The sequence below is a fragment of the Girardinichthys multiradiatus genome, chromosome X (genome assembly GCF_021462225.1).
Source record: "Girardinichthys multiradiatus isolate DD_20200921_A chromosome X, DD_fGirMul_XY1, whole genome shotgun sequence".
NCBI lineage: Eukaryota > Metazoa > Chordata > Actinopteri > Cyprinodontiformes > Goodeidae > Girardinichthys > Girardinichthys multiradiatus.
Window position 1 is genome coordinate 22,978,455 of NC_061817.1, and position 19,697 is coordinate 22,998,151.

The 19,697-nt window shown below is 38.4% G+C and overlaps 1 protein-coding gene across 3 annotated transcripts in view; it reads right to left on the reverse strand.

The window, feature by feature from the left end:
• Positions 1-19,697, reverse strand: part of LOC124862927 (mitochondrial import inner membrane translocase subunit TIM16-like) — a 164,940-nt gene that overhangs the window by 106,515 nt on the left and 38,728 nt on the right. For all 3 annotated transcript variants that reach the window (XM_047357132.1, XM_047357130.1, XM_047357129.1), the window contains exons 8-9: positions 4,646-4,729; positions 1,186-1,268 (exon numbers count right to left, since the gene is read on the reverse strand). In XM_047357132.1, the coding sequence (XP_047213088.1) occupies positions 1,186-1,268; positions 4,646-4,729 (167 nt within the window). The remainder of the gene's footprint in view (positions 1-1,185; positions 1,269-4,645; positions 4,730-19,697) is intronic.

A 19,697-nucleotide genomic window follows, 5' to 3' on the forward strand; every position in this document is an offset into this window, starting at 1 on the left:
CCTATCACTGATATGAGGTGAGAATACAACCTGGTGTTTTTTGGATCATTTCAGAGCATTTACACGGTGAAACTGATATAACCAAGTAGATGTGTCTCAAGGAATTGTACACAGAGGTTATTTATTTTGTTTTTGCTTCCGAAGACAAATCGTTTACGCTCCTAAAATTGAAGAATTGAAGAATGTACTCTGTTTGTTACAGCAGGCAGGTGCAAAAATAAATTAATGATTAAAAATCTATTACAAGTTGTAAACTGAATTAAACCAATATTAAATAAATGTTAAAAAATTGAACCAATTTGTACTCTCTCTCCAAAGTACTTGATCCAAAAATTCCTGGTAAGACAGCATAAGAAAGGACCAAGGACTCCAGATCCTCAAGAGATTGTCCAAAGAGAATTGGTCAAAATAAGTTTGAGATCATGTGACTGCAATCTTTACCAAAGATGCCAACAAATTTGCTTTGTGCTGCTTCATCACTGCCTCTTTTTCAGCAACAATAGGTTTGACAAATCGTTTTAATCCTCCACAGCACGCTGAGTGACATGATAAAATCGGGTCAGCTCCAGTTGAGAGAAACTTGGCCCTCTAACCTACTTGTAATGGCACTAAAATGCTTGAACTAGAACTGACAAAGGAATGTTGAACCCCCCAACTTCCCTCTCGTTCTCTGGAAACCAGCCACGCTCCTGCTACCCTCTGGTCCTCGGCAGCCGTGTGAGGAAAAATAAACCTAGCGACTGAGAAAATGACAAAGGCTGAGCTGTGGAGAGAAGTGTCTATGAGTCTGCTGCTGTTTCCTGACCCTCTGCTGTATACACATACACACACACCCTCTCCTCTGCTGAGACATGAGACATGACAGGAGTCAGTGTGTGTGTGACCAGACCCAGGAAATGGCAGGAATGTAGAAAGACAGTGTCATAACTCTGGGAGGTCCACACTCCTGTCCAATCATACATATAAGTGTGAAGGCCCACCATATAGCACTTTATACACGTGCATGCTACTCAAGTAGACACATTGCACACACACATTCCGTCTGTTTGGATCACAGAGACACGCTTTGTGCAGCAACACATGATCTCTCGCTGACAAATGAGCATTAAACTGCATCAAGGTCAGCGTTTTGACAGCACAGGTCTGCTATAGAGGATAAGGCTTATAAAGAGATGGTGAACTTACCCACTGGAGGTGCCGAGTGACAGCGAGCTGACTGAAGAGCTGAGTTTCCTGCTGTCCCAAAGTCTGACTTCACGAGCTCGCATCTGCACACCCAACCAAAACAAACACGCAGGTGATCACAGGGAGGCAGATACTTATAAGAAAATAATCTATAAAGCTACATATTTAGAAAAGCTTGTCAATAATGAAATATAATGGGGAGTAAGAAGATGAAACTTAATTTTTTTTAACACATACAGTCATTTTGAATTTGATGAAAGCTACTTGTTTACAGTTAAAAGTGAACAGACCAAGTGTGGCATGCATTTGTATTAAGCACCTCTGAGCCAAAACTTTTTACAACATTTCACTGAGAGATTTTTTCAGTTAATCTTTACCAGATTTGCATATTTTGTTTTGCAGATTCTTCTTTGTAAAACAGCTCAAGGTCAGGCAGATTTGATGGAGTGTGTCTGAACATCAGTTTTTAAGTCTTGTCACATAATTTTTCTGTATGGATTTAAACCTTCTTTAGGAATAGAAGTCAAGCTGCTTTTTCTCTGACAGCCCTAATTAAATACTTGTATAAACAAACTACCTTCAGTTGTCATCTGATTATTAAATAGAGTTCACCCCTGTGTTCCCAGCTTTAAAACTCTCAAAGAGGACTCTTCAATCCATCATCTGAAAATGGAAAGAGTATTGGACAACCGCAAACCTACCATAAGATGGCTGTCCACCTACACTGACAGGCCAGATTAGGAGATCATTAAGCAGGGCAGGAGTCACAAGGCTCATGGTATCTCTGGAGGAGCAGTGGAGATCCACAACTCATGTGGAAGAATCTGTCAACAAGATCACTACTAGCTGCGCACTCCATAAAGCGGACCTTTATAGAAGAATGGCAAGAAGAAAGCCATTGTTAAGGGAAGGCATAAGACGTTCCTTTTAAAGCTTGCCACAAGCTATTTAGGTAGACAATATGTGGAACAATGTGCTGTAGTCAGATGAGACCCAACTTTAACTGTCTGGCCTACATTAAATTAAGTAGGAAAACCAACATTTCTCATCACCCTGAACACACCTTCCACACAGTGACACAAAGTGGTGACAGCATCATGCTGAGGGTGAGAAGATGGTCAGAATTGATGGGAACTCAAGCTTATGCTAAATACAGGGTAATCCTGGAAGAAAATGGGCTACAGACTGCAGAAGACTTGAGACGAGGGACAAGTTTTCCTTTCCTGCAGGACAACAACCTTAAAAATACAGCCAGAGGTACAGCGAACGGTTTAGTTCAAACCATATTCATTTGCTGGAGTGGTCCAGTCAAAGTCCCAACCTAAATCCAGTTGTGTCAAGAGTTGAATACTGCAGTTCAAAGATGCTCTCTAGCTTGAGTTATTTTGGAAAGAAGAATGATCAAACGACTACAATGTTGTTTTAAACCTGTCCATATGCAGAACGTTTATGTGTGGAACTAAACTAAACTAAATTAGAAAGCCATGTTTTTGTTTAGGGCTCCTTTTGTATGAATTACTGTTTCAATGTTGGACTTAATAAAACACAGTGGACAAACATCAAGAGATGACATGGCTCCCCAAATCATCACGGGCTGTTAAATCTTCAACCTGGCGCTCAAGCAACGTGGACTCTGTGCCTCTCCATTCTTCCTCAAGACTCAAGGATTTTGATTTCCAAATGAAACGCAAACCTGACCACTGAGCAACACTCTAGTCCTTTTTCTGCTAAGTCCAGGTGAGGCAGCTGCAGTTGTCGGTTTCTTGTGCATGTCATGATTAATGGTTCAGTTGGACCCAAATACAAGCAGGACATTGGGAGAAGCATGGAGATGAGGAGGATTTTAGAAAGAAAAAAAAGAAAGATTTGCACAATGAGAACAGGACATGGAACAGGGATGAGCACAACTGGAGAATCCAGCAAACGACAACAAAAAAACACAGAACTTAAATACCAAAGAGGTTTGATTAGTGACATGGAAGCGGGTGAGCACAATCGGGGCAATGCAGAACAGTTGAGGGAGAATCAAAGCAGGGGGAGAAGGATTCTGAACTAAAACACAAAATCATATAAACCAAAGGGAAGAAGATTAACACTAATTAAGATTCTAAACTAAAATGCACAAAGAGGAGAACACAGGAAAAACTAAGAATTTTTTTCTTCCACTAAACATTCTATTATTGTCGTGGTGGACTTTGCTTTTGTGTTTTTGTTTACCTTTTTAGCTAGATGTTTCTTACTTGTGTTTTTGTATTCATGTTAGTTGTGGTTTTCAGTTTTGGGTTACCTTCTGCCCCCCAGTGTGCTCTCCTCGCTCCTAGTTCCCTTGGCGTTGCTTTCTTGTTTATTTTCTTAGAATGGTTTCCTTATGATTATTATTATTATTTCTCTTAGTTCTCTGGTTCCCTTGCACTCTCATTTATTAGTTTGTTTTCTGTTACTCCTCTCGCCATTTGTTTTCCCCTTTTAGTTATTACTCAGTTTAAGTTCCCTTTATTCTCCAGTTCTTCTTAGCTTTGTTCCTCTAGTTCATCTTTGTTTTCCACCCTCTCCTTTATAGGTTAGCTTTAGTTATTGTTTACTTAGGTTTCTTTACTTTTGTAGTCAGGGTTTCCTTATGGTTTCTGTTTTGCTAAATGCTTAGGTTGTTGTGTTCCCTCCAGTTTCTTAGTTTCCTTCAGTTCATGTTTATTCTTGATTCTTATGCTTTATTTTTATCTTGGTTTATAGTTTCTTTTAGGTCTGCTTACTGTCTTGTCTTTAGTCCCTTTCCTCATGCTTTGGTTTTATTAGGTTCACCTGCTCCCTCTGCCTCCCAGCCTCCTTGTCTCACCTGTTCTTAGTTCCTTTGATTACCTGCCTTTGTTCTCCCTCTGTATATTAGTTGGTTTTGTTTCATTGTCATTTGCTGGTTCCTTCGCTCACACTTTCTACCCTCGTTCATGCCATGTTCCTGCAGTGTCGCAGCTTCGTAAATTTTTGGATTCCGGTTCTGTGTTGTACCTGCAGTGATTTTGTTACGTTTTTGATCCTTCAAATAAAATAAGGATTATTTAAGATGCTGCTTCCAAGCTCTTGTCTGCGCTTCGGTCCATCCCAAAACCCCACCGTGACATTTATGCGTGGATACAGGACCTGTGAACAGTCAGCAGCCTTCCCCATGATTGTGAAGGTCATAACAGGACCATGACATACCGTTTCTATATTAAAACAACCTCTCTATTGGTCTTACTTAATATTCTGAGTCTTAAGAAACAGAATTGTTTTATTTTAATTAAGTTAAAAAGTTTGTCAAATGTGAAACGTATTAGCATTTTTGAGACTTGTGCTAATAATAATAATAAATATATTTTTCCTTTAACACTTTAAAGAAAAAAACAGATTGTTTCGATTAAGATGATCAGTTGGGCCATTCTCTGTTGAGGTGTGATTAACGAAGGCTGTGATTAAAAGGTCTCACCATATCAAAGCAGGTGGTCAGTAAAAGGTCGTCTTTGGCCCACAGGATCCGGGAATCCTTGTTGCTCTGGAGGCTCTTGGCGCTCTGAGGGACAAATAATGCAAACAGACATTTTGAACACATTTTACTCAACCCTTCAATATTGAAAAAATCAGTTCAAAATCAACCTCAACACAATCTTTAGGTCTAGTTTAAATGAGGAGGAGAGTGATGAGTAAATATTTTAGAGAGATACTGGAAGGAGTATAGCCAAATTTCCCAGCGGTCTCACATCCCTGGGGTGAGACAGAATAGGACTTGTCCAGTAAAAGAGGAACTCGTTGTCATTGATGTAAAAGAAAAGGTGACTAAGATTACCAAAAAACAAATGCTTGTGTTGCTGCAACTTCTTTCGCTCCGTTTCTATGGTGATTACGTATCTAAACAGTCGAGAGGGTTGCATTTATTAGGTGGTCTTCGGTGACAGATGATGCATGTTATCAGAGGTAATGAGCAGAAACATCTAGGAGTGATGAAATCAGAGGAATGTTTGTAAAGACAGCAAACTCAAGTTGAAGAGGTCAGGCGGTTGTGAAAGATTTAGCAGGTATTGTGCTCATTATCGCTTCTGAACCTGCAGTATGCACACATGTAGTGTATGCGTGCACAACAGAAGAGAGTAAAGAAATAGGCTTTCATGCAGCATCTTGTTTGAGTTATCTCTTAAAAGCTATTGCTTTTTACACTTTGCAGTCTCACTATATAGACCTTATAAGCTTCAACTCATTACATCTTCTGGTAATTGTGCGTTAGATGCACAGTTAAACTTGGCTTTCCCATGAGGTAGTGACACATTTTCCACAGAGCAGGAGCTGTAAGCCTCTAATCCCAACCTATCTGTCAAAATTATTGTTGTCTTTTTAAAGCCACAATACCTCAAACAAACAATCTCCAAATCCTCTACCATGGCAAGACAACAATGCCTTCTTTCTGTGAGTCCCAACCTGTCCTCACACTGTGCCAGGTTTTTCTCAAGTAACCGTTAATTTACCACAGACAACAAAACTGTAAAAACAAAGAGGGGGAATTTAAGATGCCATGTTGCACTCCTGAATATGCAGTGCCTTGCAGAAGTAATTATACCGACTGAACATTTTATCATGGTTAAAACCGCAAACTTCAATATGTTTGCTTAGGATTTTAACAACATAAAGTAGTGCACAATGAACATCTCAGAGAGTGCTGTTCAAGTAATCATCCGAATCATGGCTCTCCATCTAAGTCCAAAGACATGCCTGTTAGGTTAATTGGTCACTCTAAAAATTGTCCTTAGGTGTATGAATGAGTGTGTGCTTGGTTATTTGTGTGTTGCCCTGCGATGGACTGGCGACCTGTCCAGGGTGTACCCCGCCTCTCGCCCATAGACTGCTGGAGATAGGCACCAGCTACCCCGTGACCCACTATGGAATAAGCGGTAGAAAATGACTGACTGACTGACTGAATGCTACAGACAGCTGAGTTTTCACGTGTTTTTCTCTGTGCCACCATGATGTTTACCTTAATCTTGATATCGTTTCAGGCGAGTAATGAAGTCCAGTGAAAAGCAAGCTGCCTACCTTGTTGAAAAATGCTTTGGTTAAGGCTACCTCTGTTTCTCCATTATCACTGTAGCTGAATAAATATATCACTGTTTTCAAATAGCAGACTATGGTATTAGCCGGGAGTCCTATTACTTTGTTTTGGTTTTGGTGCCGCTTTTTAAAGTTGCACATCAGAGCGTAGAGTTCTGCACTTTAGTTCCACACATGAACGTCCTGTATATGGACAGGTTTAAAACAGCATTGTATTCATTTGGCACACACGTGAACCAAATGAATACAGTGTATTGTTCCACCCCTACAGGCCAGCCAAGGAGAGCAATAATCGGAGAAAACAAATGGACACCATGCTTTTCACAGTTTTATTTGTAGAACATTTTGAAGACCTTGTGTCTTTGTTTCTTTCCATTCAAGGCTATGCAGTACTCTGTGTTGCTTGTTCACATACAATCTAAAAAAAATGCATATTGCATATTGTGGTTATAACAATACAAAATGGGTAAACGTTCAAAGGGCAGGGATATTCAGGGGAAATTTACTGCCAAAAATCAAGAGCACATATTTTCAATTCGAGAGAAAGATTTCATTCTGTTTGTACTCAAACACCCCAACTAAGCCTGTGACCTAGCAGTTGCATACTGTCGTTCTATTGGCTGATATGGTTGCTAGGATGATACGACTTTCATCTGAGAGAGAGCAAAAATAATTTGGGAGCAGGGAAGAAACTTGAGGGCGCAGTTTTGATCCGAGCATAGAGCAAGTCTGCGCGCATGGAGGATGAAGGAAGCAGGAGGAGAAATTATCTATGCAAGAAGCATTAGATCAGAGCACAGAAACAAAGATTTGAGAGAGAACAGAGTATATTTGAAAGAAAGCAGAAGTTTTGAGTGCAAGCATTACTAGTTTTGAGTGCAAGCAGAATGAAATCCTGCTCTCAAATTGAAAATATGTGCTCTTTATTTTTGGCAGTAAATTTCCCCCATACAGGGATACTTCTGCAAGGCACTGTAAAGTGGGTTAGAGGGTAACATGGGCCTGCTGGCTACTTGTTGGATCTGCAGCTGAAGCTGACATGAACACAGAGATTGGATAATAACTCAAACCCCAAATCTTCCTCTTTCTGTCTGTTATCCTCTCACTCCCAAGCTGGTGGTTTGGGGAGCAAATGCTAAGAGGAAGATGCAGAGGATGTGGTTACTTCAATTTTGCATTAAATAGGAACTCCAGTGCTCCCAAATGCTCCACAGGTGAAACACATTTACATACATATGGACAATGAATGAGAAACTATGGACACTAAGATCATTTCTTTCCAGATCCAGCAGCTTTTATGGTAGAAGAAATGTGGGAAAAAGAGGTTTTCACTTTTGCCAGTTGAACTGCTGCTTGTTTTATTTATTTCCATGCAAAAGGAATTTGACAAGTTCACTCCCTTCTCCACAGGGTGCTATAATAGTATGTTATCTATTTGAGTAGATGTAGACCTAAAGAGACTCTTTGACTATTAGGATGAGGGGCAGAGTACATTAAAACTCCCGTTAACAAAGAGCCTTTTTGAAACTGTTACAAGTATCAAGGGATTTGTGAGCTAGATGTACATTTTCAAGGTACACACAAAAATTAGTTGTATTTAAAATACAAGTACAGAATTTTTTTTTTTTTTTACTGAATGTATAGTTTTAATTTGTGCAAACTAATCTTTACTTAATATATTCAAAACAGACTAAGTGGTCATGAAACTCTTTACGGTGAAAGCTCGTTTCTAGGATGTCTGGATAATAATAATAATCTGTTGACTTTTTGTCACTGAATGTCCTACCTCTCTGCGTTGTATTGTGACATTAGCTCTTGCTTTAACTTATTTCAGGCGAGATTACAAGTGACTTGGAGAGTTTCCTGTTTTTATTATATATTATAATTTGTGTACGAGTAAAATGATCCTGAAACTTATGATTTGTCTGGAGTCTGTGTAAAAATGGTTTTAGTTACACATATGTTTAGCGACAGAAATAACACAGAGCTTCCTTAAAACTTGGAAGCTGTCTTTTTTTATTTGCATGTTGATGTGAAAATTACATAAACCAGACATAAAGTATATCCTAGTACGCACTTGAAGTTCTGGACTTGAAGCCAGACCTCCGGCTAAGAGAAATGGATCCTGGCTTTTGCTCTATACTCACACATCTACATGACATCTACTCTTTTAAAATCTGAGACAATAAGGAAGGCTTTGCGATTTTGCAGCCTCAGTTTCTTTATTTCACAGATGTTTGAGGTGAGATTTAAAAGTTAAGTCCTCATGGATGAATTTTGTCTTTTTTTAAACTGAATTAATGAAGGATGGAGGGTAGCCATCCAAAAAAAGAGAAAGTTAGAAATTAAATCTCAGATGTTTTTAGAATCAGATATTCTGGTTTTGTCTGAATCAAGAAGCTAAGAATTGGAACAAATTAATGCTTTTTTTAATACATTGCCAGTTGCCTGAAGAAATGTCTTTCACAAATCTAATATTTTTATATATGAGCAACTTTTGTTTCCTACGGTGTTTGACTCTTCCTCTGAATGTAAAGACTCCTGTGCAGGGACCAGACTTGCCAGATGGATAAAGAGAAGCACAAATCATCGGCAGCCAGCTGAACATAGGGCATAGGCCACACCGATGGTTCAAACCAAATTTATAGGTCTCAGCTATCAAGGAAATTGATATTACTGCACAACGAATCCATGCATCGACATAAAATGCACGCTTCAACTTCTTTACCTCTCCTAGGGATGATTCTTCTCTGTCCATACCAGACTTTTGACTAACATTGCCCGTATGTTGAACAGATGTTTCCTTGTTCCTGGTCCGCTCCTTTAAAAGTTTTATCCTCTAAGAGGATTTGCAAAACATTCCGCTGGGCTGGCTTTCCAAAACAATTGTGAAGTAACATGACTAAAGCTCTAACACAGTTGATAATAAGTCCTGCATAGAATAAACACCAGAGTCATGACTGAAGACCATTTGTTGCAATGCAGTCCAATAGTTTGCATCATGAAGGCAGGGATGTCTTGATAAATCCATGCAGGAGAGTAGGTTGAAAAATAAACGTGGTGAGCAGCACAAGACCAGAGTAAACTCAGGCCAAAAAAGCAATACATCAGAAAACAGCGAGGAGGAAGAAATGCTGAACCTGGAGTGGAATTGCCACTGAGCAGTTCATCACTGACACAACTGGCTGATTTCCTTCCACGGGCAAGAGGATTCTCTGGCATTCGGACCAAACTAGGCACAAGTTGAGATCAGACTATTTTAAAATGCTTAGTGTCTGTAACAGCAGAGCTGCTTTTAGGAGCCACATGTGGAGAGTGATTCATACATTTGGCTAGAGATTCTAGTTGTGTTTAAATAATGTGCACAATTAAGCAAATCAAATTCACAATCATTGTTTTTTGCCATATTCAGTCATGCTGACACACAGCTGAGAGGCAAAGCAAAGGATATTAGGGGATGACAGCATTTCCTGTGAGATCACCATGATGACAGTCTAATTAATTAACAAGCACCATACTTTAGGAGGATAAATCCAAGTACACAATCAGCCTGGGAGCTCTGTGAAGCAGTACTACAAAACAATGGTGTTCAGGCTAATGCTGAGCAGATCTTGTATTTGCCACCTTTATAGTCCATTTTTTGCAGCACTGTGCAGGAAACGTAACGCCTCAGAGCCAATGGTATTGGTCCAACCTCCAGTGTGGAAGTTGCATATTGTCCCTGCACATGTGCAAGTGCTCTGGCTTCATCCCCTCACCATAAGGCTTGCTTGTTTGGTTAACACATGGTTCTAAATTGGCTGTGGGTGTTAATGCATGCATGCACGATGGGCTTGGACTGTTCATTGGGCCACAGTGTGCCTCACCTCATGCCCAGTGTCATGCTGGTATACACTAAAACCAGCTGCAACTTTTACAGAAGACACAGGTCCAGGAAATGACACAACTGGAAAGAAAGTAACTCCAAACAAACTGCATAAGTCATCGCAATTACTTTGCAGACAAGCCTAAAACTTTGTGCAAGATTTCATGGCAATGCAACCCATTACTGTGATATTTTCAACTAATGAAGAAAAAATACACACATTTCTAAAAAATATAATGTTTCATCCAGTGGAGCTCAAGAACACATTAAATCGTAAAGGTAGGGATATGGCAAAAGAAATGTATGCTGATATAGCATATGTAAAAATCAGAGCTGTTGGGGCACATCACGTGTCGTAGCCGTAAAGTGCGTGACCCATATATAGAGGACTCAGTCCTCGATGCAGCTGTCCTGGGTTCAAGTCCCAACCAAAAAGAACCTATGCTGCATGTCTTCCACCACACTTCCTCTTTGTCTACTTTGGAAAAATAACAACAATAAAGGCCACTACAGCTAAAAAAAAACTCAACAATTGTTGACCAAAGTGGTCAAACATAATGAAAAAGGCAGAAAAAGGAAGAAAATTGCAGAATGCAATAGAATAAATTTTAATGTAACCAGATAAAACCTAACCATTACATTTTAGTTTACATCCTGGTGAAATTGGCTGGTTGATTGGCCCAGCTCAGGGGGGTGATTACATGAAAAAGATAGGCCAGTCAATTTAAAACCATAAGACTAAGCCATAATTATTTTTAAATAAATGTAAAAGAAATAAGAATTCGCATAGATTTCAGAAGCACAGTTTTTTTTCATCTGTTACAGTATCAGTTAAAAAGTGTGCTGCTATGTTCTGGAAACTTCAAATTCTGCAGGAATGCCTCACCTAGACTACAGAACAAGAATTACAATAATCTAGATGACTGGAGACTAAAAATGAAAGACTGTCAGCTTGATCAGTGAGATCAGCATCTGTAATTCAACCAGCTCCATGCTTGTTGGACTTTAACAGAAAACAGGAAGGCTACACAGAGCAAAGTTGCTCTGTTCTATCCTTTTGAGATTTTAACCTCTGTCATGTAACACGTTGGGTTTGTAAAGGCTGGACGATATTGGTAATTGGTGCGACATGCGATAACATTGGTGAATGTTGCAATAACAATATGACAAGCAATAAATAAATTATTAGAAGTGTTGATGCGACCACAGAATCAAGAAGAGTACTCTATCCAGCTACTAAAAAAATAAATATACAGTTGAATATTTTCATGTTAACTACAGTGGCTTGTAAAAGTATTGTTTGAACCTTTCCATATATTGTCACATTAAAAAAACTTTAAATGTTGCATTAAAAAAAAAAATCATGTATAATTTCCTTTCTAGTTCACAATGGTGTGCCACTTTGTGTTGGTCTTTCACATAAAATTTCAATAACATATATTTATGTTTGTGGTTGTAATTGGACAATATGTGGAAAAGTTCAAGGGGTATGAATACTTTTACAAGCCACTGTACATGGTTTTATTGAAAAAGTCACTCTTGGCTATAATAACTTAGCTGTGGTTTCTTTTGCACCTTTCCACCTTCTTAAACTTTTTTATGCAGCATTCCATATCAAGTGTCATCAAATACATATTAATAGAGAACCTGAATGCATGGTACTAGATGTGATAGTTACCTAATACTTATTGCAGTCCAGCCAGATCTTTGCGAATATGCTTATAGAGTACAGTGATAATCCGATAACGACAAGTTTGCAATATATTGTGCAGCCCTATTTAATGTAGGATCTAACGTTCAGCAGGGAATACACACGGTGACTTGGGTATACAGTTTCTAATAACAATCAGCTCTAACAGCTTTAAGCGTGCTAACCACAAACACAAGATGTTAAAGGGAGTTTAAATGTACAGATCCATTCAATAAATTAGAAAATGATTGAGTTTATTTATTTCAGTAACTCAATTCACTAAGTGAAACACATGGATTATTTACACACAGACTGATGTTTTCAAGATTTTATTTCTGTTAACTATAATGATTTTCTGCTTACAGCTAATGAAAAAACAACTAATTTAAGATTAGAATGTTACATCAGACAATAAAAAACATTTTAATACAGAAATGTGGGCTAAATGAAAGAATGTTTAATGCCTGCTAAAAGGTTCTTATTTTAAAAAAGGTACTTTTAAAATTAAACAAAAAAAGCCTTGCTGCAACGCATATTCTAATTTATAGAATATGACTCTGTAATCATATTTTAAGGCTAGTTAAAGGTCTTGTCTAAATCTAAAAAATAAAAATAAGTGTACTAAGTGTAGTTTAGAGAATTTTACTTTTACTTGAAATATCTGTAAGAACTGCCAGTTTGATGAAATGAAAAAGGCTAATTGGCTTTAATTAAAGCCATACAGTAAAATAAAATTCAAAAATACCAAATGTAGCTTCTGTTCTCTCTCATTGATATCAGCAATGAAATAAATAAGTAAATAAATAAATAGCAATGGGTCAGAAAATTCCTGAATTCCTTATTACAAAAGACCTGGTATTTTGTTTTACTTTGCATGTTTACAGAAAGAAAAAAAATGTATGGGTTTTAACCTGATATGAGTTTATATTTTGCATAAAAGAAGCTATAGTCATATTCTGAGTGAGACTGGGATGCAAAAGGAAAATGCTGGTGTTGAAATAAACTTCTTAATAAAAGCAAAAGTTAATAAAAGCAGCGAAACCAGAAATGATCTCAAGTAGTTGAATATGACTTTAAACTACATTTAGAAATAAACAAAATAATGTAAAATAAGCCAAAATGTAATTTTCTGCTGCATTAAAGGTTCCAGTCTTACATTTTGAACACAAATCTCTATCCTGCTTATTGTCTACCTCTCTTTGGTATAAAAAGAAAACAAATTCAACTTTTTTTTCTGCGTGTATTATATACAAAAAAAAAAAACACTAAAAGATCTTTCAGTAAAGAAAACATTTCATCTTTTTGGGTTTACTGTGCTTCCTGCTGCAAAATAATCCATACAAGGAAAACATACTGGCATGAAATCTCTCAGCTGACAGAACGTTCTGTAAATCACAGCAACAAGATCACACCCATATCTTGAGACACGTGCAACCTTGAGCCCTCGGGTTAAGATGTCTTCAAGACTTGGCAGCTGCAGCCATGGATGAGGATTAGGGTTTGCTTTGCGCTTCTGCTCACCTCTCCTTGTAAAAGCAAATTTTCAGGCTAAGGAACCACAAGGCAGCTGCAGCTACTACTACCATGGCTGAAGGGCAGCCAGAGGACACAACATCTGGACTTTGTGAGTGTGTGTATGCCAATTTGTATCCCTCCGCCGCAGTAGTATGTGGATATAACTGAAAACCCAATGACCTCAGAGCATTTCTTTAAATACACATGCAACATACAGATTTTGACAGAACTGAAAATGGACGAAAAGAAAGAATGGAGAGAGTGAAAAAATCAAAATATGAGATGTTTTCTTTCATCAGCAGCAAAACTGAGAATCCAGCTTGATTTGAATAACAGAAACAGGGCAAAAGGATGAGGTGTAGGGAATGAGCTACACCTGCTTGAATGACAGATGGAGGAAGTAGAGGAAATCACATAATATCTTGAGAATAAATATTACCAACACAGCTGTCCGCCTTAGTGAGGTTGCAATGTATTTTCTCTGTCTATTAAATGATAAAAGAGATAAACCAGGTGGGGACAGGGATTCAAGCAGAATTACAGCCAGGATGAAGGCATTGCTGGATGAGATAATGGAAATCAACCTCATGTGACACTAGAATGGGTTCACAGTAAGGTTCTGTACTTTGCGAGCTGAGATGGAGATTCTGTAAAGTGCCAGTCAGTAGTCTGGCCAATTACAGTTTTATGGGTCTATTAAATATCCTCTCTCAATATAAACAAACGAGTATCACTTCATCTCCTTCAGTAGTTTTCCCCCTCAGCTATTTAACTTCTGAACAGTAACAGACGGTGTGCACATCTGTGTCACTAGCCGAGAATGTTGATTCAACCACCAGGACGAATATCAGGTGTCAGTGTACGCATATGGGAGCGACCCGATCTCTATGTCCTCCACTGACTCTCTTATTGTCCTTCTTTCTGTTCTGCAGATCAGCTCCAAAGGATTGTGGATTCTTTCATACTGTGTGAAGGTGCAGAAGAAATGATTATTTTTGCAACCCCATCTTGTCCACTGTATTGACAGCCTACAGTCAGGATAATGTGTCAGTCATCTTCCTTATCCTAACTACCCCTTCTCATTTTAGCCTTCCCAGAAATGTAAAGTATTGTATACTTTTCCACGTTCTGTCATTACAAGCGCAAATTCTATGTTTTGAAATGGTTTTAGTTTTCTTAACAAATAGAAATCTAAAAACTGAGATGTTGGGACCACAGCCATGGTTACAACGTGAAAGTCTGGTACGAACTTTTCTGAAACTTTCAAAATAAATCGCATTAACCTACTCCCAGCACAGCTAGGAAAAGGGAAAACAGCGGATTTCTGTGACGTCACTGTCCAAATAAAACCCCGCTTCTGCAGAGATCCTGTCTCTTCTACACGGGTCCCCTCTGGGGTCTGGACAGAGAGAAACAGTGTGTTTGAAGAGCTACAGGTCCTTCTCAAAAAATTAGCATATTGTGATAAAGTTCATTATTTTCCATAATGTCATGATGAAAATTTAACATTCATATATTTTAGATTCATTGCACACTAACTGAAATATTTCAGGCCTTTATTGTCTTAATACGGATGATTTTGGCATACAGCTCATGAAAACCCAAAATTCCTATCTCACAAAATTAGCATATCATTAAAAGGGTCTCTAAACGAGCTATGAACCTAATCATCTGAATCAACGAGTTAACTCTAAACACCTGCAAAAGATTCCTGAGGCCTTTAAAACTCCCAGCCTGGTTCATCACTCAAAACCCCAATCATGGGTAAGACTGCCGACCTGACTGCTGTCCAGAAGGCCACTATTGACACCCTCAAGCAAGAGGGTAAGACACAGAAAGAAATTTCTGAACGAATAGGCTGTTCCCAGAGTGCTGTATCAAGGCACCTCAGTGGGAAGTCTGTGGGAAGGAAAAAATGTGGCAGAAAACGCTGCACAACGAGAAGAGGTGACCGGACCCTGAGGAAGATTGTGGAGAAGGGCCGATTCCAGACCTTGGGGGACCTGCGGAAGCAGTGGACTGAGTCTGGAGTAGAAACATCCAGAGCCACCGTGCACAGGCGTGTGCAGGAAATGGGCTAAAGGTGCCGCATTCCCCAGGTCAAGCCACTTTTGAACCAGAAACAGCGGCAGAAGCGCCTGACCTGGGCTACAGAGAAGCAGCACTGGACTGTTGCTCAGTGGTCCAAAGTACTTTTTTCGGATGAAAGCAAATTCTGCATGTCATTCAGAAATCAAGGTGCCAGAGTCTGGAGGAAGACTGGGGAGAAGGAAATGCCAAAATGCCAGAAGTCCAGTGTCAAGTACCCACAGTCAGTGATGGTCTGGGGTGCCGTGTCAGCTGCTGGTGTTGGTCCACTGTGTTTTATCAAGGGCAGGGTCAATGCAGCTAGCTATCAGGAGATTTTGGAGCACTTCATGCTTCCATCTGCTGAAAAGCTTTATGGAGATGAAGATTTCATTTTTCAGCACGACCTGGCACCTGCTCACAGTGCCAAAACCACTGGTAAATGGTTTACTGACCATGGTATCACTGTGCTCAATTGGCCTGCCAACTCTCCTGACCTGAACCCCATAGAGAATCTGTGGGATATTGTGAAGAGAACGTTGAGAGACTCAAGACCCAACACTCTGGATGAGCTAAAGGCCGCTATCGAAGCATCCTGGGCCTCCATAAGACCTCAGCAGTGCCACAGGCTGATTGCCTCCATGCCACGCCACATTGAAGCAGTCATTTCTGCCAAAGGATTCCCGACCAAGTATTGAGTGCATAACTGTACATGATTATTTGAAGGTTGACGTTTTTTGTATTAAAAACACTTTTCTTTTATTGGTCGGATGAAATATGCTAATTTTGTGAGATAGGAATTTTGGGTTTTCATGAGCTGTATGCCAAATCATCTGTATTAAGACAATAAAAGACCTGAAATATTTCAGTTAGTGTGCAATGAATCTAAAATATATGAATGTTAAATTTTCATCATGACATTATGGAAAATAATGAACTTTATCACAATATGCTAATATTTTGAGAAGGACCTGTAGAATGGTTTAGATCCTGATATATTAATGTGATTAAATGGCCAAGTTAAGGTCTAGACATAAATCCAAACCAAATTCAGGTATACAAGAATGCTTGGCTTTTTGGAATCAAAATATAAAGAAAAGATGTCTTCTGCAAAACTGTAGCTGTTTGGGAATTAAACATCTTTTAACTGTTCCTTTATTCTAACCAGTTCCTCATTTTCTCTGAGATTGTCTTAATTTGCACCCCTCAAAGCCTGATTGATGTTGAAGACAGTCTATTCTCTCCTTTTACAATCAATAGCCCCTGCCTTGCAGCTTTTATCACACATACACAAACCAGGTCTCAGTCTTGTCATCCATTGCTAATGAGTCTTTTCACTAATTAGTAGGTTTTCTTCTTCCTGTTCTGTCATCATGGGCCATTTAGGCTGTGTTTAAATTTAGGACTGGTTGCATTCAGCATAAGTCTAACACTACAGAAGCTTCTAGAAATAGGACACAGAGTGGCTGGGAGATGGAAATCAAACCGGCCACTATATGCTTTCATTTCCTCTGTCCCTATTGCTATTTTTTTCTCTCCTTATTAAAACCATATTAGACTTTGTTCAATTCTCCAGAATGTCTAGAAGCCACAAACTGTTATTTTCATTACCTCTTCCTACACTCTTTGGCTTCTTGCAGATGAAAATAAACGTGCACGATGACAGAAGCGAGACAAGGAGTTGTAATCTGAAGGAAAAATAAGTTGGAAGATCTGCAGCATATGTTTTATTAGCAGAAAAAGAAAGATGAACTCCTCAAAAAGGTGAAGACAAATTCAGTGTCTATACTTCACTTTTAAATAAACACATTCATTAATTTTGTTTTTTAGGCAGAAACTCCCAAGATGTAAGTCAAAGCAACAAAAAAGATCTTTAAAAAAAGATTTTTCTGATTAATTAAAACGGCATAAGAGGATAACATAAGCTGGCGTTTAAATACAGTTTAGAGACTAGTTGGATCTTCTCTAACAATGTACATTTAGTGCAAACACATGATTACTTATTAAAACTCATTTACTAAAATTACAATAACGTGTAGCTTGTACGGCTTCACCTCCTTTAGCTTTGCCTACTGTTATCTTTGTTTCATCTATGCTCTGCAGCACTCACTCTTTCCATCGTCTCATTTCCTCTGTGTCAGCAAATGAAAGCCCCTGTGAAGCAAAATGTAGCTGACATGTGAGCCAGCTAGACAAGGAGTGCAGCTTTGAGGAAAGGTCTACTCAGCAGACACCAGGCCAATCCTGCAGATCCTGAGAAAAAGGGTCCACAGACTGGACTGTTCCAAAGGTATTTATAGTTTCCAAGGAGAATGGGATTTCCAGAAGTCTTTTCTGTCCGTCATTTCTTAACTTTTTTTTATTGTTTTCCATCCTAACCTTCTATTCTTTAACTGTGCAGCACTTAAAAAATTGGAAAATTAATCATGAAGATGAGGAAATTTAGACTAGGTGCATCAGTCTCTGAAGGATAAAAAGAGTTCTTCCTCAATTTTGTCATAAATACTCTGTAAATGATACAATGTGTATAGTATATTCTGGATGTCCTATATTACATGCAGGCAGGTGCACTGTTATATACTGCACGTTGTCAAAGACTTGCTTTTGTTTCAGAAAAGAACATGCAGCCATTGCATGTCAAATGAAGATGAAAACTAAACATTATTGTTGAACGGGATGACAGCATTTCCTTTGTTGTTTCCTGTGTTGAAGCAAAGCATTAAAATCTGCACATATGGCTGAAATCAAAAACTTCTAAATGAATTCATACCCCCTGAACCTTTTCACATGTTATGTTGCTACCACAAACGTCAATGTATTATGGGGTGTTTTATGTGACATACACAAAGTGCCATAACTGTGAAGTGGAGAGAAAATGATACATTGTTATCAAAGTGTTTTTCCCCCAATAAATCATCTGAAAAGTGTGGCCTGCATTTGTATTCAACTTGTAATACTACCTTCCTCTGGAATTGCAACATTAAGTCTTTTGAGGTATGTCTCTATCAGCCTTGCTTATTGTTTACAAAAGTTTGTTGCTTCAAATGCACGACCTTTAAACTGCCACCTGAAGTTCTAAACCAATTTTTCTTGGTTTTGCCAAGTCATTTGAGGTATGTTCTCCACCAGCTTTGCACATTTAGAGACTTTCTTTTCTCATTTTTGAAAAATAACTCAAGCTCAGTAGGTGTGAGTGTGTGGAAACATAAATGTTCAAGTATTTCCACAGATTCTTAATAAGACTTAAGTATGGACTTTGACTAGGCCATTCAAACACCTGACTATGCTTTGATTCAAACCATTCCATCATAGCTCTAGCTGTATGTTTAGGTTTATTGTCCAGCTAGAAGGTGAATCTTCATCTCAGTCTCAAGTCTCTTCTAGCCTCTAACTGGCTTTCTTCCAGGATTTTCCCATTTCAGTTCCACCCATCTTTACATCAACATCGACCAGCTTCCCTGTCCATGCTGAAGAAAAGCATGCCCATAACATGATGATTACCAATAAAAATTTTCACCATGGGGGATGATGTGTCTGCAGTACAGTAAAAAGTTAGTTTTAAATATAGGCCAAAAACATCAACTTGGTCTCATATTTGCTGTATCTCCTACATGGCTTGTAGCAAACTCCAAATTGGACTACTTATTACTTTTTACCCACCAGTAGACTGCATTTACTAATTAAGTGACTTCTGAAGGCAGTTGGTTGTTTATTTAGAGGCATATAAGCAAAGAAAGCTTGTCAAATATTTTTTGGCCAAAATCTTTCTTGTGTTGGTCAATCACATAAAATCCCAGTAAAATACATTGAAGTTTATTGTTGTAAGGCAACTAAGTGTGTAAAAATATCAAGAAGTATCTAAGCTTTCACAAGGGACTTTATCTGAGTTCATAATTTATTTTATTACTTTAACAACCACAACAATTATAAGATCTCTGTATCTTATATAGTTTTCTGGTTTAACAATCAAGTTTCTGATGGTTTCCTCTCACTCCTTTGAAATCAGAAACTACTTATGAGCTCTGAGTGAGAAATCTGGAAACCATAGAGGTCAACAACTAGTCAGACACAAGATAGCTTAGAAAGAAAAGCATCTACTTACATCATAAGCATACACTTTACTCTATATAGGAAATAAATTTTTTAAAAGTTAATGATGTAATATAAACACTTTAAGCCCTGCCATAAAAATTATAACATGAACAGGAAAACATTTGCCATGGTAAGAATTATAAGAAAGAAGGGTCAGTTTTCTGTATATGTAAAAAAAAGTTAAGTTTTTATTTTCACAGCAGTAGAAAGAAA